The 25212-nt window shown below is 32.2% G+C and overlaps 2 protein-coding genes across 3 annotated transcripts; one reads left to right on the top strand and one right to left on the bottom strand.

Moving 5' to 3' along the window:
- The first annotated feature begins 137 nt into the window (after window positions 1-137).
- Window positions 138-8040, top strand: LOC125068358. Its single transcript, XM_047677458.1, has 17 exons — window positions 138-396; window positions 803-1029; window positions 1169-1231; window positions 1806-2020; window positions 2099-2378; window positions 2451-2578; window positions 2658-2921; window positions 3056-3183; window positions 3603-3651; window positions 3757-3849; window positions 4490-4528; window positions 4856-4897; window positions 5346-5519; window positions 5995-6180; window positions 6784-7145; window positions 7876-7940; window positions 8020-8040. Exons 1-17 carry the CDS (start codon window positions 138-140, stop codon window positions 8038-8040), a joined length of 2595 nt encoding a protein of 864 aa, XP_047533414.1.
- A 179-nt stretch (window positions 8041-8219) lies between these two features.
- On the bottom strand, window positions 8220-24994 carry LOC125068122 (ATP-binding cassette sub-family B member 6). Of its 2 annotated transcripts, none has more exons than XM_047677137.1 (17): window positions 24919-24994; window positions 24412-24564; window positions 23553-23697; window positions 22452-22651; window positions 22202-22352; window positions 20915-21086; window positions 17603-17769; window positions 14121-14358; window positions 13702-13877; window positions 13168-13237; window positions 11902-12037; window positions 11343-11550; window positions 10856-11034; window positions 10310-10424; window positions 9892-10032; window positions 9466-9587; window positions 8220-9324 (listed from the first exon to the last, which is right to left on the bottom strand). In XM_047677137.1, the coding sequence occupies exons 2-17, from the start codon at window positions 24555-24557 to the stop codon at window positions 9135-9137; spliced, it is 2556 nt and encodes an 851-aa protein (XP_047533093.1). In that variant the 5' UTR covers window positions 24558-24564; window positions 24919-24994; the 3' UTR covers window positions 8220-9134. The 2 variants fall into 2 exon arrangements, with proteins under 2 accessions (XP_047533093.1, XP_047533094.1); XM_047677138.1 differs by having other exon boundaries at window positions 24840-24947.
- Window positions 24995-25212: the final 218 nt, after the last annotated feature.

The raw sequence follows: 25212 nt of genomic DNA, 5'->3' as shown, positions 1-25212 counted from the left end.
CAAAAACTTGCACCAAATATTCAATAACCAGTGTACCATAATTTAATTGTAGTACTTGTGGTACTTATTTTTCTTTTACGGTTACATTGTTTGTTGTGTAGCTTGTTGTATTGTTTTATTGAAATTTTATAGATAAAATGATAAGCAACACAAAAGAGACAATACATCATCCATGGGAAAGAACTATAAAACATGTTTATAATGACTTTAAACATGGACATAACACCGTAAATAATCCTAATTATCCTGAGAAAACAGTATGTGCCCAAGTTAAAGATAGAGTCAAGATTTCGATTATCGGAAATAGAGTCGTAAAGGAGTTCATAAGCTGCGTACATTTAGTAAAAACAATGCATAAATACCGCCCAAAAACATTCGACACTCCTTCAATTAGAGGTAGGTATTTCATTTCTGACTTCATTAGTATGCAAGTATTACTTCAAACCAATATACTACAGTGTCTGTTAGCTAACTACACTAACTTCACGCAATTAAATTAACAGAAATATCGTATCATTTTATGATAAATCATAAAATAATTTAACTATAAAAATATATAGATTTTAATATCTATTGGGAAAGCTACTTACCAGCAAGTGCTTAGTTGTTTTAAATTCCTAATGTTGATTTTTAATTTAAAAATAAATAACTACTATCTACATTAGAAAGCACACAGGCAAAACTATATTTTAAATCTTTTAACAGATCAATAATATTTATTATCTTAATTTTAAATCTTACAATTAGAAATACCTATAATAACAAAAAAAATATTTAAAGGTATATTTTTTACTGTGCTCAGAAGTAACAACAGTAGAGTGGCCAAAAGTTTGGAACGATTTGAAGTTACAATACGGTGGTCTGGCATATTGCTTAGAAAATCAAGTCGCCGTTATTCTAAATGATAAATTTCTTGGCGGTGAAAAAGAACTCAAGGAAATCATACAGTCAAGATATCATTATAACTTTCATTTAGACTACTATAAAGAAGGAATAAACAATTTTGCGAATTTCATAAGAACTTCTGGGGTAAGAGCATCTACACCAGCTTTTTAAATTGATAACATTAAAATAGATAAGTGAGGTTTCACTTTTCTACCAAATATTTATTAAACGAACCAAAATACTAGAATACGAATTATTATATGTCTTTTTATATTCGTTGCAGAGACCATGTGCCTACATGCATATTGTAATAGATTGTGAATATGCAGGTACTTTGATTTTCATGGTGAGTTAACGAACTAATTTAACGATGACACAAAATTAAAAAAAAATCACGACTTACTATATAACTATATGTATCATTCATCATTCATTCATGTCAGCCGAAGGACGTCCACTGCTGGACATAGGCCTCCCCTAAAGATCGCCACTACGACCGGTCTTGTGCAGCCCGCAACCAGCGGCTTCCCGCGACCTTCACCAGGTCGTCGGACCACCTTGTCCTTGGGGCCTACCCACGCTGCGTCTTCCGGTCCATGGTCGCCACTCGAGAACTCGTCGGCCCCATCGGCCCCATCGGCCATCGGTTCTTCGAGCAATGTGTCCCGCCCACTGCCACTTAAGTGTGGCAATTCTTCGGGCTATGTCGAAGACCTTAGTTCTTCTGCGGATCTCCTAAATTCTGATTCGATCTCGCAGAGAAACTCCGAGCATAGCCCTCTCCATTGCCCTTTGGGTGACCTTGAGCCTTCTTATGAGGGCCATTGTGAAGAGGCTCAGTGTATCATACGATATTAATAGATAGTCAATATCTGTATGAAATAAATGTTCGATTCAAAACATTTAACATTATTATCTAGCTCTACGCAGACATAGTTCCGTATACATCAGAAAATTTTCTTCGCCTGTGCCGAGACAAAAAAGGTGGGTATTCGGGGACTCCTGTACATAGAATTGTTAAAGATGGTTGGATTCAATGCGGTGGATTTGGTCTAAAAAATACAGATTTGGATTGCGAAAATTTTATCGTCCCACACGATAGGCGCGGCGTCCTCTGTATGGCAAACGATGGAAGGTAGAGTAACTGCAATGATAAAAATATAAAATGATAACACTAGTTATGATACTAAAATGCCATGATATTTTTTTGTAGACATATAGATTGTTCCACTCAATTCTTCGTTTTATTGCAACCGGCACCATGGATGGCTCATAAATATGTTGCGTTTGGACAATTAATTGACGGAGAATCAACTTTAAAAGCAATTGAATCCGTACCAACATTTTACGAGTCTCCAAAATGTGATATAACAATACAGAAAGCTGATATATTAAACTTGGAATGTCAAGACATAAAAATAAATAAAAATACCAATGAATATTTACAAAAGCACATTGAAGATCTCGTTGCCTTAGGAGATTTACTTTATGAGGTATAAACCGTTATAAGTGAGATTCTTTGGTAATCGAATGCTATATTCTATAACATATTATTATTTGTTGAGGATCTTATGAAAAGAGTACTTCTCGAGATAGAATTAAAACGTATCATCTTAGAAGAAATGGAAAATGTAGAAGCCGAAGAAATTAATACTGTCGAACACGGTACAAGGAATATTCGCCCAACTGAAAGGTATAATATCAATTAAGTATAAATAATACAATCATACCAAAATATTCTTACATTTTTTTGTCTCTTAATTTTTTTAAAGGTTTATACGTAAAAAAGAAGATTTAGAGCAATTACAGAAAAGCCAAAATTATAATAGTAGAGCGTCATCTGCTATAAGCGAAGCCCATGTTAATAACGAGTTTGATGTTGAAGTTTACGATTACGAACCAGAGGAAATGTCTTACAAGCATATATCGTTGGCGGAAACTGTTAGTTTGGTTGTCAAACCAGTGAAACCATATTATTTACCTTTGACTGATGTGCTTTATCCTGGAGAAGTCGACTCTACATATGACTTGAAAAAGTAAGAGCCTATAAAATACGAGTGCATTATCAGGGATAGCTATGGTTATAGTCTAATAGATTATGTATCAAAATAATATGATGGTGATATATAGATAGTAGTTATATTATTAAATGCTTTTGTTTTATATTTAGGTTTTTAAGGGGTGACTACTGCCTCGAAAGTGATTTGCAAAACAATCCGCCGAAAAAAAATATTGGAAATAAGATATCGTTTGTATCCGAAGTTTATAAATTCGACGACGATTCTGAAATATCATCAGGTATATAATTAACCTTATCAATAGAAGAGACAGACTTTCTCTCGTTGGGATATAAACAGTCATTTTATTACTTATATAATTACTAGTTGTCACCTCCGTGGAGTCGGAGGAGTTTTGTCTGACAATGCAAGAAAAATTAAGCAACCTTAAAATGCCAATACACTATCAACCTTAGGAACTTATGTCCCTTATGCCGGACATAAGTAACTATAGTTACACTCGCCCGCTCACTCTTCAAACTGGAACACAACGATACTAGGTACAGCGGTAGTTTGGCGGTAGCATATAATATTATGAATGTTAACGCCCAGACGAGCTTGCACAAAACCAAACCACAAGAAATATGTCGAAAGAGTAAGAAATTATTTAAACTCTAGAAATTATAGTTAAAATTAACACATTTTCTATTCTTTTTTTAGTTGGATCAATCTCCTCGGAAGATGAGCAAGAGATAAGAAGATATCTAAAGTATGTATTAGCAGTAATTTATTTAGAAATTCATTGTATTGTCAATGTTTCGTTAAATGATCAATTGGTACTTTTATTTTACATATTTCTTGTCTTTGTATTTAGGCTCAATGTCGATCGAGTAAGTTTCGGCGGTGGCGTAATAAGAAGTATTGCGAGGGGTATTGGTAAATACAACATCTTTGAAGACACGAGAAAGTAAGATTTATTTTCTTAATTTTAAATTGTAATCGTTCTGATTTTAATTTTCAACAGTTCTCTATATTATGCCGAATTCAATAGATTTAATTTATTTATAAGAATGGCTTATAATATCATAGTCAAACTTTATACCGCCAAACTTCATCTATCATAGTAAAACTTTATACTTAGTGTTGTTGTGTTCCGATTTGAGTAAGCCAGTGTAAATACAAGCACATAGAACATAATATCTTAGCTTCTAAGGCAGTGGCGTAGGCAGCTAGAAGGGCAAGGACCCGGTGCATAGAAAAAGAATCGGGCTCTCACCCCCTCTTTAATAAGTTAAAGATTGCCCTTCAATATTATAGATAGGAATAAGAATAGGTGTTGATCTTATCATTAGTAGGCTAAATCCATACATCATCTCTATTCAAAGCTTGAATACCACTGAGCTACGGGGCCCTGCTTCACTGCACCACCTGGCCCTACGATAACAACGCCACTGTCCCAAAGTCGGAGTGGTGCACTACCGATGTAAAGAATGTTAATATTTCAAACAGCGCCAATGTCTATGGGTGGTGACCACTTATTTTCGGGTGACCCCTTTGCCCGTCCACGTAAGCTATATTATCTAATTACAATAATATTTCTTCTTCAGATCCGAATTGATTACTGATGAGGAGCTAAGACGTTTTAGGTTAGTTCCAGTTTGTTATACTGGTATATTATTTTATTTTACGTTTTTTCATCACTTATATATTCAGCCGTGTCTGCCGAAAACAGCTACTTATAGTATTGTTATCATTATTTTATATGGTGGTTATTTAAAACTTCAAAAATAAATAATAATTATTATAATTATATACTTTAATAATTATTAATTAATTCCTAACACTTTTTTGAATCTTTAATTATTAGGTATATAATTAAATTACATAAATATTAAAAACAAAAAAAAATATGTAATATGAAAAAGATTTTGTGTTACTTATTGAGAAAAGACTAAAACATGTTCTATTTATAGGCTAGCGTCTATGGATCGCCGTTCGAGAGAAAGTCATGATAAGTAAGAATTTACATTGTTATACATATATCCGTCCTAACCAAGATTCGCGAATTCTACCGAACCGAGATCTGAGATTTTTAAGAGCAAAAGTGTGTGCTCGAAGACAGGTGCAAGAGAAATAGCCCTCACTTTCATTGTCTCATGGGACGGTAATTTGACACAATCAGTGAATGATCAGGTACATGTCAGGAGTGAAACATAACTGAATTCCTAATTCTGATCTGCTACTGAAAACTTTTTTAAATGAATTTATTATAAATAGCTTTTTATGCATATTTCAATATCTACATACATCTATTGGTTGTTAAAGACATCTACCGAGCAAAAAATAAAAAGATTTCGCGAAACCTGGATTAAAACAGTACAGTACTTACGATACTTGAATTTTTTTTTATCACTTTATATATTTTTACCATTTTTATTTTTATTTTTGTTTATTTTCTATCAGAAAGGTATCAATAAGCTTACCAACGAACAATGCTTACAAAGAACCGACCAGGATTAAAAGACGCCAGACAGGTTTCGTGAGACCTGAAGATTTAGAAAAAATCTATTTAATACATAAACCCAGTTCACACGATGGAGTCGATCCAGAGGACGAAGGGTCGATGACAGGATCTCGGTAAAGGCTTAAAATGTACCAGAAAGTAATAATTACTTTTTTTTTATGGAATATTCGTGTATCGTCAGGGTAGATTCCACCTCCTCATCATATATTCTACTGCCAAACAGTAACACTTGGTATTGTTTTGTTTCAGTTTGAAGGTTAAGTAAGCAAGTGATAGGCACAGGGGACTAACATCATAGCTCCGGAGGTTGTAAGCGCTTCGGTGATATGAGGAATGATTAATATTTCTTAAACTACCAATATCTAAGGGTAGCGGTCACCGCATAGATGACTTTTCACAATCCAAATACGACATAAAATATATCTCTGTCAATTTTACTATTTGTATTTGTATTTTTATACATTACTGAAACTAATTGTATTGTAAAGATATAGAATTTATGGTTGTATTATTAACTTATGTTATTAAAAACTAAATATTTTGAATATATTTATAACGTATTATTAAAGTAAGTATATTTAATTACAGAAAAGTCCGAATCGTTGAATCCGCTATTGGCACCCAAACTAAGTTCACTCGAAAGCAAGCTGGTGCTGCAAGATTGTCTGATCTCACGGAGTCTGACGTAGATGTTCGAAGAAAATCAGCTCTCACGCGCTTGTATGACAACTTGACATTTGACAACGAAGTTGGACCAACACTAAAAGAGTACAAGTAAGCTTTGCTTACCTTACAATTAAATGAACTTGTATAATTGTTTTGTTTCATCATTTTAAGCACTTCTATTGTTTTATACCATCCCAATGAATTCGTCCTATTTTATTTAATAAATAGTAAATGTACATTACTTATTTATGCCTACGATATTTCCCAAATACGTATAATTTACAGAGTACGCATTTTTTGCACCATATAATCATTTTCAAAAATAAATCAACAAGGCTTTTCCGATACAGTTTAACAGATATTCTCCTTTTATCGAAGCATGTGTGGTTCCTGGTATAAAATAAAACTCAATTACAAATAAAATACTAAAAAAACGTATGAATGAAAATGAATGACATGTTAAAATAAACGCGTTCAATTCGGTTCATCTGTATCATTTATCAATAATAATTATATAATAAGGTTCATTGTATAGCAGGCTATAGTTATCTTTCTACTTATTTTACGATAAAAATTAATGAATACGAACACGTTTAATGGGTTATTTTTAATTTAGAAAGTTACCCATACCAAGATAAAAATATTTCTCCACCTTTTTCGAGACCAATCACTTTTTTTAAACTGAAATAAATATGTGGAAATAAATTTTAGACCCACAGATAGAGGATCATTTAAGAAGTTTATCCTCATACAGTCCCCTATGACTCGTATGAAGAATGGCGATTCAACAAAAAATAATTACTTAAGGACATCTATAACTATAGACGATAGTTCTTTTGAGCAAGTCCTTAACATCCAACACGATCGTAGGACCGCCCGGAAGATTTCATCTGATTATGTCAAAACCATAGACCAAATAGAGCATCGAGGCGAAAGTTCTATTAGAAGTGTTGAATTCGCTAAAACGCGCCCGTCCTTGACGGTATCTCAATATCAACAGAAAAATATTAAACATCTACAAGAAATACAAAACGCTGCATTAAAGAAGAAAAAATCATCAACACGAAATTCAGGTATTAACGTCCTCAGTGCCTTACCTAATCTTAAATTAGAATATACTGAAAATACGATACTATTTACTTCTCAGCGTTTAAAATGTTTACAATGATATAAGTCTGCGTATCCTGAAAACCTGGATTAATATATTATTATTCAGCTTTTCCGTCATTAAATTCCTAGTAGAGTTCCGGAGTTTGAAGTTTAGCAGTGCTTAGCCTAAAAAAGGTATGGGCGTTGGTCCTGTCTGATTGCCGTCTTATTTTTTTTTGAGAGCATGGCATAAACCAATAAAACTATGTCAGCTACTGTGTCACACACTTTAGCAATAAATTATCTTCTAACCCAGTGGCGGCGTTAGGCGTCAGTAACGTCGGCGACTATCGAAAACCTCGTGCCTAAAGGTGATACCGCGAACGTAACTCTGTCTATCTTTCTGTTGCTTTTTCACGGTCAACCCACACATAGGTTACTTATTTATGCCTAACATCTGAAGACCAACCCCTAATAGTCAAGCGAAGCGGCGGGTGGCTAACTGTCGTAAATCTCGCAGACTCACATGGCTAGTCTCGTTGAGAATGGTTGCCGTAGCTTAAATCACAGGAGGATGTAGTCAATAGGATAGGTATAATATGGAGGTTACTATTAAGTACAGACGACCCAAGTGAGAAATCAAAGAATTTAATCCTCTCTCAATACTTTAGATTAAATTTTTTGTATATCTGTATTTTTATTTTTTTTATTTAGGTTCTAGGCATTCGTTACATGGCTTGCGCTTGCCGGGTGATACTCCATTATATTCCATGACAGAAGTAAGAGTTTATAAACTCTATAAAGTAAAATATTTTTTGACTCTATTGATAACTTAAACTCAACTTTTTGATTTTTCAGGTGGATGATTATCAAAAATAATTCGTCTTGTTTATTTATTTATTTTTAAATTTAGAATTCATTTTCGTAATTTTACCTTGAAACAATGGAAACTTTTTGGAACATTTTAATAAATTAATATAAAAATTCAACTTTTGTTTGATTGATAATCAATTATTATATTAGGCTGTACTAGCGTATTCAAATGAAAAAAAATAAAATAAAAAGAAACAATTTAATATAATTGAAATTGCACATAAAATTTCCCTTCACAATATATTTAATACTACAAGGTACAACACGGTAACAACATCACAATGTTATCATATATATATTGAATTATTTTTGTTCTATGTTCTATTTATGTACAAACTCATTCATATCACAAATTGTAACATACGTACAATCGATCAGTCAATAATGGCACCGTTCTATACATTGTTACGAGATATCAAAGGCAGAGAATTCGAAGCTATGGCATGTACATACGTATATACAAAACTTGAATACCAACTATAAACTATGGACCGTTTTATTGGTCCATGGATGCCGCGAACGGTCCATTGGATGTTCAATTTCGACCCGCGATAAGATAGCCTATAAATAAATTTGTGTTAGTCCAAAAATTTCAGCTATCAAATATTCGATATAAATTGAATTACGAATAACGATATTCCGTACTAGACCTTACAATTTACATTTGAGGGATCTTATAATATAATGTGATGCGATAAGTAATTCGAAGCTTGAGTAAAAACCACTCTCTTTGTATTCTAAGCAAACAATCATTCTCTGCTCGCAAAGTAGGATCATTCTTGGTACATAATAAATTCTACTAATTATTCCCCAATCAACAACGGCTATGTATTTTACACTGTGGTCTTATTGTTATAAGTATATAGTCTATAATGCAACACTCAGCTAAGCCCAAAACTGTGTGAAATATACAAAATTACGTTAATCGTGAATCTATTAAAAAAAACATTCAAAATCATCAATAATTAAATATACTGTATTCGGAACTCCACTCCACAAAGAACATCTCCAAAACCGTATCCACAAAATCCAAAATGAGAAAAATGTTTTTTGATCCAACAAGATTCTTTTAGCACCCCATAATTTATATTCTTAAGCTTCTAATGTCCGTGGCCGTGCCCGTGACCGAACATGCTCAGGCCGTTCGGCTGGCTCGGCGCTCGTTGGTTGTTGTTATTGTTGTTGCCTTCAGCGTTGGTTTCGTTGTTGCCGTTGACGATATTCCTGGATTCGAGTTGTTGTTGCCACATCGATGCATAGAATCCGGATTGAGCTAGCAACGACTCGTGACTGAAAAGAGAATAATATACATTGTAATATATAATATTGGTGAATTATTCCCTATAACCCTTTTAACATATATTAAAAATATATATATAACTTAGTTATATATTCGTTGAGATAATAAAATTGGAAAAACATATAACATACCTTCCTCTTTCGATAATTTCACCATCTTTGAGTACAAGAATTTCATCTGCATGCACAATAGTCGACAATCTGTGAGCGATTATAAGTGTAGTCCTGTTCGCGCAGACGCGCGCCAGAGCCGCCTGAAATATAAAAAAAGTATGTCAGTATGATCACTGAACTAACCGTTTTCTAAGCTTTCATTCCAAATTTAAAACAAATAATATACGCAATACGCAGGAGGTACATGGGTGCTAACTCGCATTATCAATTTTTCGCTGACATTGCCCTGATACAAAAACGGCATATACCTCCTGGCTGTTACTGGAAATTACTTGACGGATTGTCCTTAAAATTTAACGATTTTAAGTCCCAACGCGGAATTCGAAGCTCAAGGTCCGGAGCCATATCAGCCGCTAGCTAAAACTATTCTATTGTAAATGTTACCTGTATATTCCTCTCCGTATTGGTATCCAATGCAGAAGTAGCTTCATCGAGCAGAACAATTGCAGGATCTTTGAGAATAGTTCGCGCAATAGCAATTCTCTGCTTCTCACCGCCACTCAAACGCAGTCCTCGTTCACCAACCTATTGAAAAGTTTAATGTAAATCATAGCATAAATATTTTTTTGATTTCATTTGTATCAATATTGAAATCAAATCAAATTCCAAAATGATTATTATTGAGGAGCAAAATTATCCAAAGGCAAGACGAAACACAAATAGTGGGTTTGAATGAAAAATGAATTGTTGAATTGAAAAAAATGGCCCAGGTAGTTAAGTTAATGTTACATTTAAATAATGTAAACACATAGCAGTTCAACAAAAAGCCGTTACAAATTAAATAAATGTATGCAATATTTACCTGTGTATCGTACGCATCAGGGAATGTTAGTATTCTGTCATGAATGTCGGCGTTCTTCGCCGCTGAAATTATGTCCGCTGGGGTGGCAGTTAGCTTTCCGTACTGAATGTTATAGCTGAAACAGAACGTTAAGTCATATAGATTTTTTAATGACATTTTGGAGCACTGTACAAAATTAAGGCATTTTCAGTTTTAAATATGTGTGACCCATTGTAGTTAAAACACAAGGGAATATATTAAGTTTCCATGGTGGCGGGTGCATTTACGGTGTAGGTAGTATCTGCCACGATTTGCGTATGGCCGCCGATTTCGTCTGTCTTTATTTATACTTAATTACGTACACCTTTAAAAAAAGGTACGGAAAATGCTTAGAATTAAATTATCTGTAGTATACAAACTAATACTTACTTACCTGAAAATAAAATAAAATATATATAACTATAATACTAGATATAAAACAGATACAGAATTAAAATAATATTCTATCCTTTGTATACAGGACAGTGTTTTAGAATAGAGCCCGGGCCGTCCACTGCGCGTACTGACCGGACGGAATTGTTGAAGAGCACGGTGTCCTGCGGCACGACGCCCACGGCGGCGCGCAGCGAGGCCTGCGTCACGGTGCGCACGTCCTGCCCGTCCACCAGCACGGCGCCCTCGTTCACGTCGTAGAAGCGGAACAGCAGCCGCATCACCGTCGACTTGCCCGCGCCGCTCGGGCCCACCTGCCCAACGGAAAACGCATGAGGCGACCGCTTTCCGATGCACGACAATATTACGCCGCCAACTTCAAGATAACTTTTAATAAACTTTTAATGGCTAACCCAGAATCCTCACACGACTTTGAAATTTACTATAGCAAGAGAGCAGTTGAACTAATATCCGAAATGTGAACGAATCCTTAATGATCTACCTTTATTCAATAAATAAGACACACCACTATACTAACGAGATTACACACATAAATTTGAAAATTAGGAAACCTAATTTTATATTTCTTTGGTGACTTTGTTACGCTTATAAAAATACGCACCAAGGCGACGGTCGAGCCCGGCGCGACCTTGAAACTGACGTTGTTGAGGACGAGCCTTTCGGGCCCGTAGCCGAACGACACGTGCTTGAACTCGAGCCCGCCGCGCCGCACGAGCAGCTCGGGCGCGCCCGGCGCGTCGCGCACGTCGGAGTCCACGCGCATCAGGTCGAACATGTTTTCCATGTCCACGAAGTTCTTTTGTATTGCCCTTAATATATTCCATGGTAAGAATTTAGGCACCAGCCGATGGTAATAACGAAAAAAATATAGTTCGATCAACGTTGAACAGCAAAATTTTGATATTTAGCTATTTCTTGTAAGCATATATTGTAAACATACAAATAAACTTTAAATTAGGAAGCTAATAAAAAGTACTATATCACAATCATAAATGAAATTTATTCTCATTCAGGTCCGTAAATATTTATTACACGCTTATCATGCACTATGTGTACTCACGTAATATCTGTATATAATAGTATATAACGGATTAAAGATAAGGGAAACAAAACAATGCCTATTTACATTATCATTCATTATTATCTCTTGTTTAGCTTACCTATAATAAGTTCCGAACCAGTTCAGCGGAACATACAACTGAACAATATATGACGCAAACAGAACGTAATCTCCAACTGTTAATTCGTAAGTTTTGACGACCATTGAAATTGCCAGCAACGAACCGGCCATCAAACCTAAAAGTTACAAATATTTATAGTAGTTTTAACGCTAAGTATTGTTAAACAAAATTTAAGTAGAATATACATAATACAGTTATCGTAAGTGGAAGCAACATATTAGTGTATAAATATATGACTAGTTTTCGGCCGCAGATTTTTCCGCGTTTTTAGTTGTAGGTTTTAGATATAAAAAATCAGCCTTTGTCTTCCTTGGGTTTCAAGTTCACTTCATTCCACATCAAATTCGTTTCAGTGGTTTAATCGTAAAAGGGTAACAGACAGACAGTTTCGCGTTTATAATACTCGCATAGATATTCGGGTTTGGCCGCTGTAATTGTCTTAATATTTCGACTTTAAATCTTGCTCTTTCTCTTTCTAATGCTTTTAGTTAAGCAAGTCTATTTCTGTCAAAATAGTTTTAATAGAGATTGTGAACAACAAAGTCAACAATGTTATGATAAGCAGTGAATAGAATATTTTAATAAAACAAGCGGTTTTTCTTCGATCTTACATTCATACAACAAATGGTAGTATGAAACAAATGAATGCGATAATATTGGCTTTAGTATAATGTACTGGCGTTATGAGACTCAGGTTATAATTATGTATAAACGTAAATCACAATAAACTAACAAAGTGTAACTAAATAAGTTCTTGATAAAAAAAAAAACATTGTGAAATGATATCTCTAAAGATAACAATATTAGTATAGATAATAGTAATCGTACATTGATACGAAACGACAATAAATAATCATTCTTATCAAATACTTATTAGAAAAATATCTTAAATAATTTCATAGCAATGACAGTGGGAAGAAAAGATGTTACAAGCAGATAGGTATGAGGTGGGGAGAGTAAACGTTGATCTTGAAAAAAAAATTTACAATTAATTTGAAAGTGTCTATTTTAATAGAAGTCATAGACAATTTAATAATTGTTAGGGATTGTTAAAAGTTTTTGGAAAATGTAAAATATGGACGATATATTTGAACTAAATTATAATACTTAATTATTATTGTAATTACAAAAACGATCGAATGTTAATTACACGTACAATGATAAGACGATAAATATTTTTATTACATGGGAATGAGAACAAGTAACAATTTATTAAATTAATTTTTATTAGCGTCATTAACTTACCAGCACAGATAATAATATTCTGCATCGTATTAAGCATGTTAAGAGTTATCAAGGATTTAAATTCTTCTTTCTGAAAAAAGTAAACAATATTATGTTTTAATATATAACGCACCTTTAACTCTAACGGGCCTTTCTATATTTTTGGAAGTTTTCTTTTGTCTTCGTAAGCTACAATGATTTACATGACATAGTATATAATATTAGAATGAAAAATAGATGTGACTTTGTATTTTTATATATTTATCTATGGTTGTAGAGTCTTAGAACTTACGCCAATGATTATTGATTATTTATCATTTGGGTTAGTACTAAGTTGCTTATTTTTAGAAATACGAAGAAAACCTTGAAACTAAGCTTAGAAGCTTGAATGTGTGTAATTACAGATACAAATTATATGTATGTCAAAATTTATAGCGCATAGACAATGTAGAGAAAGTCTTTGATAAATATACTACAAAGATCGTCTTAACTAATTTCCTTTGTATGTATATCAAAGAGAATATATATAAATTTATCAGTTACGTTTGCACTTACTTGATAATTTACAATGGCATCTTTATATGACACCACTTCGTAGGATTCAGCGCCATAGTACTTGACGGTTTCATAGTTGAGGAGCGAGTCAACGGAACGGGCTTTTTGTTCATTGTCGGCTAGATTCATCCTTCGCTGGAATTTTGTACGCCATTCTGTGACTGCTATTGTTGCGACTGGAATTAAATCACAAATGTAAAAATGTTAAAAGTAGTCTTTGAAATAAATCAAGCAATCTAAAGAGGAAATATCTTGTTCTTCTTTTGTTTAATTTCCTACAATATATGAAAAATAAACTTACGACCTTATAAAAATTGTATTCAATATTTTTGTTCATTCTTTAAATTATAAGAATAGAAAATTAAAATAAAGAAAAAAACAAGATAAAGGATATAAACTTCAACTACTTCTATACTTACTTATGTAAAGCACCATTGTTGAGAAAACAATGAGCCCAAACCACACATTGAATGCTGTTATGAAGTAGATTACAGCTATTATGATGTCCACAATGGTCGGCGTTATCGAGAACAGAATGTATGACAGTAGATTGTCTATGGAATCAGTACCCCTGTCCATCACCCGAAGCACTTCACCAGTTTTCCTTGATAAATGCCATTTGAGGGGCAAATCGTGTAAATGTCGGAATAATTCTAACTGAAATGAAAATGAGTTATTTTCACGTTAGTTATTATTGTATTTTATATTAATTTATTTTGTGTTATTTAAAGGTGATTTTTTCTATAACCTTAACTACGGGCCGAGATGGCCCAGTGGTTAGAACACAAGCATAATAAGCATAGACAAGCACCACTGAATTTTCATGTGCTTAATTTGTGTTTATAATTTATCTTGTGTTCAGCAGAAAAGGAAAACATCTCGAGGAAACCTGGAGCAGCGTGGTGAAATAAGCTCCAATGATTCTCCACAAAGGAGAGCCTTAGCCCAGCAGTGGGCGTTTACAGCCAGTTACTTACTTTTACACTATAATATCATAAAGCAAGACAATACGAGCTAAAACCTATGAAATCGCGAGGAGCATCCATTAAATAAATATACTATTCTAAAACTAAAATTATGAACTTTTAAACGAGCCTCAAAGAAATGCTCTCAAAACATAAATTTTAAGTATGATTTCTAACTAGATGTTCCCCGCGACTCGATCTGCTTCATATTTTCCCGTAAATCGTGAACTCATCATCCCTATTTCCTTATTCCAGTCACGGACAACGTTTCTAACAAGCTGTTTAATTGTGTAGAAGTAGCAAACTGACAGTCAGTGTCTTTATATATATATATATAATATTAGTATGATAAATTTTAATCTCATTTTTTTATCTGAGCTCAATTAAATATATATTATAGTTGCAAATATTTTCTAAAAGTAGTCTCAAACTCGAGTAATAATTTAAGTGATAACTGATAACGCACGAATATAGCTACACGGTTGATGTTTTTTTGTTAGACCCAAAGACTTAAGAATAAAGATCATTTTACAAAATTAGTTTTAATTCGTTTGCAGCGTAATAATGCTATCCATCAATTTTATTTACATAGTTGTAAAACAGTGGAAAGAAACCGATCGAACATTAAAAAAAAAATTATCACCTAATGCTTAAACATTTCTTAATTTTTTGCATATTGTTATGATTTCATTGTGTTGCCTAATTGAGATATTTTTAAATTTACTGCAATATGCTAATATGTTACCGGTTTCTGTAAACCAAAAGACGGAAATAGTATATAAAAACATAAAGATGTTAACTGCAGATAGACTCTAAAAGCAAGCACCAGAAGTGTTTCGCCATCAATCATCTTATGATAGTTTTTTTTTTTTTAAATAAAATTAATAAGACAATGGTATTAAAATTACTGTCATAATCAAGGAAAGAACCTGTACCGAAAATTGCAAGTTACAATAATAATTGTGTCTAAATTTGCGTATCGTTTCATACATAACGTTTCTTTTATGAAGGTTATCGATATTAGTTGAACAAGTAGTATTGTTGGTAACGAACATTAAGGTCACCTAGTCGGCTGACCACTGAACCAGACACAGAATATGATACTCGCTTGTCATGTACAAAACAATATTTTATTATTTTTCCTTTGCATAGATTCAAATAATTTGAAACCTAATTTGATGCTATTTAAATTTTGCCTAATATTCTTTGTGGGTTTACCACAGACAACAAAAAGATAGAAATTGTTTGTGTTTAATGCACTGTACCCATTTTTATAGTCATGTTATTCACCGCGACAATTTTGGCATCAAATTTCGATGTCGTAATTTATATGCCGAATGTCCTTACTCAGGTCGTAGGCTACAACAAAGATAAATTTCAGTACGATCGTTCTCGATTTGATACAAACAATCTCTATTTATTATTCCTGTTCGTGATGCTTTAGAATAGTTTAATTCGTAAAATAAATATATCCTATTATGTCTATCTTATAAATTCAATTGGTTAATAAACTCAACAGCAGAAAAAAAATTTAAAACACCAAAACTTTGGACAGTGTCGAATTATGCTATATTTTTTATGCTTGATTAGAATCTGCGTCAATGTCACAAATGTGCTGATGGAATAATAGATTGTTACTTTTACAGTATCATTATAATATATGTCTTGTAATAACAATAAAAAGTATGTAAGTTATGCGTGTGCAACTTAAACAAGCTGTGCGTTATAAACATCGATCAACATGTTACAAAATGATAAATCTTTATCAAAATAAACAATATTGTAATAATCTAAATATATAGATTAAAAACAAAAGTAATTATAGAAAATACTTTTTTAGGTTTAGGTATTGTAGTTGTCGTGATAATTAAGAAACATAAGACCTTGTAATACTAGACCTTGGGCTTGTTATTAAATTGTTTTTGTAAAACGGAACTTATTGTAGGTTTAAAAGGAGATCTTTTTATACGAAACAGGATTTTGATACAAGCGTTACCGCTTAACAACAATGTTCGAATACTTTAATTTATTATTAAAAATATTTGCATAATTATGAGTAATACTTTAACCACAATATATCTGACAAAATATTATTTCACACGAAACTGGTGACTGCCGATCGTGTATAAGCTGTATATTCTTTTGTTATTTATATTATAGAATTTTTTTTTTTTTCATTTCATTAAACTCTTGTTATATTAAGTTTTTCTAATCGTTAGACACGTTGAAAGGAACGATTGAAGATAAATATTTGTTAAGTTTTATTTGAATACAAATAATTTGATTGGACGTAAAAATGTTTCGCTCCGCTTATAATTTATAAGTCTCACTCTTGGTATTCTTACTCAATCAGTTAAAAAGCAAAGAATTAAGTAAAAAAAAGAAAATTCTAAAAGTTAATTATGTTGTGGAATCTAAATCAAAATATTCTTTATTAAAGTAAGTTCTTACAATCACTTTTGAAACGTTATTGTAGAAAACGGTATTAAACGCAAAGGTTTAACACCCATACGAAATGTAGATTCTACCGAGAAGAACCGGCAAGAAACTCGTTGTTACTCTTTTGCAACATTAAATAATAATATTTCATGGGTTGGTAGATACAAATGTGGCAGAATTTCGTTATAATTAGACACATGCAGGTTTCCTCACGATGTTTTCCTTTTCTCGAATACGAGATAAATTATAAACACAAAATAAGCACATGAAAATTTATTGGTACTTACCTGGGTTTGAACTCGCAATCATCGGTTAAGATGCTAAGATGCCATATCAGCCTTACAGTAATACAACATAATACATATATAAACGTATTTAAAAACTATACTAAATTCCGATCATCGAGATCCGGACAAACGACCAGGATGTTCGGACTACTGCAATTAAGAAAATATAGGATATTGCTAATTGCTTAGTTTATTAATTACTCATGTTACCTGCAATTCTCTCGTTGTATATTGTTGAACTCTTATCCACAGGAACGAGCGAAGGTTGTTCAACAGGCCCATCCCCCCCGTGCCGCCGCCTTGCAAAAACTTGAAGAACACGTAAATCACAACGAGGTCCCATCGGAAGTACAGAGGCGGTATTGAAAGACTGTCAACTGCAAAGATAAGAATATATGTCATTTTTTATTTTATGCATTGATACATGATTTACGATGAATACATGACATTTCCGCAACCACACACGTACATTGTTATTTAGGCTGATAATGATGAAATGTCTACCTCAGTGAAATTCGTTCATTATAGTCAGTATTAACGATAATTTAGTAAGGCAGGAGACATACTTTATTATGTCTAGTGTAGGCTGCTATTGAATACCTAGACGGAAAACCTCTAATCTACAACTTCATAACGAGCCACTAGACCACAGATATCCGACACCAAGGAGGCGGTATTACACGGACCGAAGACGATGTTATATCTAATAATTTTGAAACACTTCAATACAATATGAAAATTTATCGAACGATTTATTTCTCTGGAAGAACTTTCTGGTGCAAGCGCTATTCGCATATAGCATTTTAATGTAATATAACTCTACACTAATATCATAAATGTCTGTCTGCTGCTCTTTCACGGCTAAATCACTGAACCGAATTTGATAAGATTTGGTATGAAGCAAACTGTGAACTGCAAGTAAGGATATTGGCTTTTTTGTCTTACAACTGACGACTAACCCCTAAAAAGCGAGTGAAGCCGGTGCCGCGGGCAATAACTAATATTTCATAATTTAAAATTGAACTCTAACAATTTTTTTTATTGTATTAACTCGATAACCTATTCACTGTCCATAGACATAAGCACTGTAAGAAAAATTAACCATTCCTTACATCGCTATTGTGCCACTACCCTTGGGGACTCAGATGCCTCTCCCTCGTGCCTGTAGTTACACTGGTTCACTCTCCCTTTCAAACAGGAACATAAAAATCCTAAGTACTGCTGCTTGGAGGTAGAATGTATGATAAGTGGGTGGTGCTCAGCGGGCTTGCACAAAGCCTTATCAAGTAAACGAGACTAATCTCATTAGAAGGTATGAATTACAGCAATTAAAATAAGTACTATGATAACGATATCGCTACACACTTCGTAATTGTGCAAGTAATGGATTTTTTCGGATCTCCCGTGTAGATACTATCTAATTGGCTCAAGACGCTAAACAGCAGACAACTCTCTAAGGTTTAGTTTCGTTTTGAAAAAGGTGTGGGAGCCAATGTTATTGCAGTCACAAGTAACAATTTAAATCAATGTTGAGTGGAGGATATGATAAAATACGCTACAATCCACCTTGTCTATTTTTTATGTCAATAAGAGGCATCTGCTGAGTAGCAAGTGATTAAAAAGTTAAATATGATATCCAGGTCAAAATTACGGAACCCCAGTGTAATAGCTTTTACAACTTGCACAAATAATCTGCCGATAATTAGGTCAAGAGTATATCAATTCGATGATAATTTAAAAGTTCCTCTCAATTGACGGTCTACGGGAGAATGATACTAGTGACCCTAAACGTCAATGCGATAAACCTGAAAACTTTTTATAATTTAAAACGTGAGACAAGCGTGCGCTTTCATTCGTCTTTAATATATTTAAACTATTCGATATCGATTTCATTTTTATTAGGATAAATTAATAAGGTTTTGTATTTTGGGAGTATATATCCAAAATACTTATGGCTTTATTTATTATTTTGTAGGTTAAAAATTATACCCAAGACTTTTGATTTTAGTGAATATTATGGGCCAGTCTTTTCTAATATATTCCATCGTTAATGCCCTTCGGAGGGTTTCCTGACCGATTTTGATCACAGCAGCTATCTCAACGCCCATTGCGAAGGACATATTACAGTAGTAGAGTGTGTTACACAGATACTATTTCTATTCGCCCACTCTCTAAATCCGATGGGACACTAATCCAACACGAGTTTTGGACAAATAAAATATTCCAATAGTTTGTAATAAGTAATTATTAAATATACTTATATAATTTCAAGAAAAATATCGAAAAATAAATATTATTCATTGCAAACAAAATAGTAATATTAGGCTTAGCTGGACGATATCCTGTCATTACGACAATAAAAAAAAAAATGACAGTGTCAGTCATTTTTAACTTTGACATGATGAGTTTTGTCTTTGATAGTATGAACGTAAACTATGAATATTTCATTTACACTTTTATACTGAATGTCACCCAGGTCGTTAGGCTTCAGGCATAAAAAAGCCTATGTCCTTCCTTGGAGTTCGAGCTTGCTTCATACCAAATTACACCAAATTCGGTTCAGTTATTTGGCGGTGAAAGAGCAACAGACAGATCAAGTTACTTTTACATTTATAATATTACTATAGATTTGTATGTATTAAACGCACGGTAGCGTGTGTATTTTATTTATTATTTTAATGTATTTCTATTGCATTAAATATATATTAATTATTTTTTTAATCTGCCGTCCTCCATATAAACCATTAAATGTGTTATATTTCACTGTCCTCCGTTCGCATAATTTTCCTAAAAGGGTTACGAAGTTTTGATTCACGTATTAACATAAAGATGAAAACCGATTGTCATATACTGCGATGTATTTTATCGTCACGCTAGGTTTTAGTGGTATTACGAGACATAAACAACATCGTAAAAAATTGCAATTTATAGCTAGTGTTTTTGTAATAATATATAATTTAATTTATTCTTTAAAATTAAGTTAATTTATTCCTTTTTCTTATTAAGGCATGTGATTTGATCTTTAGATAAAGTTAAGCTATGGTTTGTTCTTAAAACACCAACAATAAATTACACAACATAAACACAATATTCTATTAAAATTTAATATTAGATGGAAATGTTACTCTCTAAGTGTACAAACAGTATTTATGAATAAATATTTAAATAGTGTATATGTGAGATATAGAGACAGCACTTTAATGATTATGGCTTGTAGATCCGAACCATAACTATTTTGTTTTCAAATAATCCTGTCCGGTAAGGTAAACACATCTTCTGGTAGCTTTGCTTTCGGTGACCAGATTACTTGTAAGGTCTAACTTACATGTTTTAATTTCTACTGTTTTATTTAACAAGTGTACGGCATTAAAATAAAAACTACGAGAAAATGTGCATTCGGAAATTGTGACAATTTTGCTGGAATTTTGTTGGAATAAGTTTCGAATGTGTCAAAAGGAGGTTTCTCCTCTCAATGACTCTCAGTAAAGATTATATAATCTGGATTTGTCGGATAAAACTTACCAATTCTTTTGTTATAAATAGGTACATATAAGTTGATCACTCGTCCGGCTAGCAGTGCAAGTATACAGATAAACACGTATATTTGTAAGCACAGGCTCTTCCTAGGCCAGAGGAAAGGCAACAGTGTACGAAGTTTGCCGAACACATTGCGGAAAGTCGATCTATTGTCATCCTGTAAAGGAATATAACGTTAGAAAATTTTCTTAAACTACTCGTATGCTTATTGGTCGAATTTAGATTAACGCGCTTTGCATATTGGCCCATAAAATCTAAATTTAACTGTAGCACGTGCACGTGTAGCTACTACTAGTGATCGCTCATTGGTCGAAATTCGACGATCTCATTTCGAAAGCTATGTACGATAAAACTTATTCAATTATTCAGAACATAGAAATCTTAAAAACATTAAATTATATGTTTTATGAATTTATAATTAAATTAGTCGTGTGTTTTTTTAAGGTTTTAACCAGAACTATATCTCCTCTTTTTTACTTTTTGGATACGGCGATACATGCGTAAAGTAAATAAATACTATAAAAATCAAGAGCACGCAACTTATGTATGTCTAGCAACAAAAAAATATTTTTTTTTATACAAACTCCACTTTTTAACTCATAAGGAGTGAGCGTTTAATTATGAATAGAGGCCTAAAGATCAAACCGCGATCAAAGCTAGTACGACATAGATCGTCTAGCAATTATCATGAACACTGAAAATTTACGAAGACAAAGGTAAACATTGTATACATCCAGCTTTGTACTACCTACTGTCTATTTTAATTATATATTATAATTTATAATATCATGGCATGTGCAAGCATGGAAGTATCCGAACTGATAATAATGATATACAATGTCGAAATAATTATAAACCTTTTTAGTTTTAAGATTATGTTTCGCACATTTTATGAACAAAAAAAAATTAAAACGAAATTTACATTATTAAGCAATTTTTTCATTTCGTCGACAATTTAAGCAAATATAATTTTCTCATTGATTGGCCACGTGTAAGGAACCATTACCTTAAGTTTTAGTTTCTTTTCGTCTGATACTACAATTAAATGATTTTGATATGGACATGACATCTTAACCTATATACTAATAAAGATAACATAATTATTTTTACTAGACATATGTCAATATTCGGTTGCATTTTTAATACCGGTGTTTGATTAAAAACTTTTTGGTATATTTTTATTTCAAAGTCCATTACACCAAATACATTTAGGAACATAACATCAATTTTAGAAAATTAATAAATATATTTTTATTGATAGACTTTACTCACCCTAGGGGGAATGTTCCTACGATTTCCATCATCGCTTTCAAGGTATTCAAACTGATGCATTATACCAGGAGCTTTCATTCCAAGAATAAACATTATCATACAGGAGACATAGCGACCGACGAAGAGCGACATTTCCAAACGATCTTGGAGACTGAAAAATAACAATATTATACGCAAATTCTACCGAATGTTGCCTATGTTTTATATATAACAAGTAAATATAATAATAATTAGTTGAATGACATCTTACTCTTTTAAATGCCACCACCATCCTTCTTTGTTGATATTTAAAAATGATAAATTTTCTGATACAAATATCATAGCCCAGAATACGAGCAGCACAAATCCATGGCCCCTCGGTGGTACCGACGGTAGAAGATACCGCCTTTCAATCACAGCTAAATGTGCTGATAGTGGAAAAACTATAAGATTTACCACTACAGCTAATATCTAAAAAGTAATGTTAAATAAATAACATATACAAAAACATTAAAATTTTAAACAATAAATATTTTACTTACTAAAATCATTCAAACAATATCATAGAGCAGGATAGAAAAATTGAGCTGACTTATTTTTATTTGAATTTCCTTATAAATAATTTTGTGACTCGTTTAAATAGATAAATAATATCTTATGATATTTTTACAATTCTCTTTCATCTTCAGGGAATATATCCAGAAACAGATCTATGCAATTCGAATCGAACGGCTATTGTTAGTTTATTTGCATAGCATACAAATGACTCATGAAGAAAACAGCACAATTCAAATTCACAATAAGCCTAATATACTATTGAATTGCTTTCAGGTATTTTAATGATAACATTTTAAAAATTCTATCAGACATTTAGTAAGTCTCTTTAAAATACCCATCTTTAATTGGCAAACGCGAATCGAACCCGCTAGTATCGAAATTTTGGCTTCCACAGTCTACACAGTCAATTGGTATTAAAACTACTTTAAATGTTATATGAACTAATTGCAAGGGATATAATATACGAAGCATATATTTAAAACAACAGCTATCAATTAACAGGAAAATTATTATGTTATTGGTATGGATGATAATTTGGTAAAATGGTCTTTATGCATTTAAAATATATTCTCCATGTAAACAACAAATTTTGGTAAGATTTAAGTAAATAATAAACCTTTAAAGATTCAAAATCTAAATTATATACTGAAAGATTTTACGAAATAACCTTGCTGTATAATTTAAGAACTTAATTGTTTTGTGATTTGCATAACAATTGACTGTGAAACATATATATAAAACATAAAAAACATATATATAACTTTAACATAATTTGTATGTCAATATTATAGAAAATATAAGTATATAAGCTCACCATATATCCATAGATATGTCCTCCTTTGAATACAAAGGCTTGTAAAAGAAATCTCACAACAGCCAATACAGGTACAAAAAGTGTGAAAAATAATTGCACCAAAAATAATTTTGACGATCGAACATCTATTACTTCTGTAGCATATCTGCAATCAAAGCAATCACCATTCAAGTAAATAAAAATATGAAACTAATACAAGTTTGGAAAATGAATTGATTAATATCATATTCAAGTCAAAAAATTCTAAGTACATAACTTATATAACAGGTTAATTTGAATTTCCTGAATGAAAATCAATATTAGCTAAGTCTAAATTTTTTAATGACCTATAAATATAATATAGTCTTAATTGCAGGCTCAAGTTAGCAAATTTGATATGCACTTATACATTTCAAAGGGTACATATACTTTTATTCTTAATCTTAACATTGATCAGAATAATGGCACTATATATATATAAGTACATAATTAGTTTGATTAGATCTCCTCTTATTTTAAATAGTTCCTACATTATTTACATAAACATTGTTCCTTTGCACTCTAAATGAACTTTTAACAACCCACTGCATATAATATTATTTGAGTATGCTTAATGAAAATTAGAAGTATAAACCAATTCTCAATGAAAAAAAAGGTACAAAATATTATTCTTTCTAATTTTTATTGTATATTTTTCTTCTTAATATGATTTTATTTTAATTAAATGTAAGTTTTGGTATGAATATAACATTAAATTATCTAACAGGTATATATAATATAATATGTTTAAATTTTGTGTAATTATTTATTTCAATATATAAAAATGTTTCGAAAAAACACAAATAATTTCTTACTGAAATTTCTATCTCTAGTTACTTACCTTTTATACATAACAATTTGTATTGTCCCAAATACCAATAAAAAGCCACCTATGACGGCAGCAGAAACTGTCTCCATAAAACATTGTGATATCCCATGATCTATCCATATTTCGCCCAAAGTAACGTTCGGCGGACAATACTCCATGGGGATTCTAAAATTGAAACGTTTTTGTAATAGTCGGTTAAGAAAAACAACCGGTCGCTGAGTTTTAACCGTAAACACCGGCATTCACGATCGGTAATTATATTTTTATAGGTTAGTGTGATATATTTAACACAAAAAACTACACATTTGGCTTTATAAAATCATACTTTGCATTAAAGTTTGCCAAAAAACAACGCGCAATTTAATCTTCAAGTATTAAATAAAAATTAAGCTTTTTATATACGTTTTCAGTACATAACACTATAATGTTCAATAACAAACCTTGTTTTTTTCACGTATAATCAAAATTTCTTTATCATGCACACACGTAATAAAGTAAATGATATATACATTACATTACCTTCCGAAGAAATTATCGAATAAAATCGCTTAATCTGTGACTGACAGATGACTAGACATTACATTTTATGACAAGTAACTGCTAATATCTAAGTCAAATGTCAATCTGACACCGTACTATTAGGCACTCAAAGTTTTGACAGAATACAATGTTACCAAAAACATTTATAAATATAAAGATTCCATGCAGACTGTAGCCAAGATTCATTTATGGCTAAAATGTCAATTAGACAAGACACTGCTAATCATTATCACAAAAATAATTCTCGATATTTAATTCTGATATATTCAGATA

This window comes from Vanessa atalanta, chromosome 13 (assembly GCF_905147765.1).
Source record: "Vanessa atalanta chromosome 13, ilVanAtal1.2, whole genome shotgun sequence".
NCBI lineage: Eukaryota > Metazoa > Arthropoda > Insecta > Lepidoptera > Nymphalidae > Vanessa > Vanessa atalanta.
Note: the sequence above shows the minus strand (reverse complement) of the source record. Positions and strands in the feature narration are given on the sequence as shown.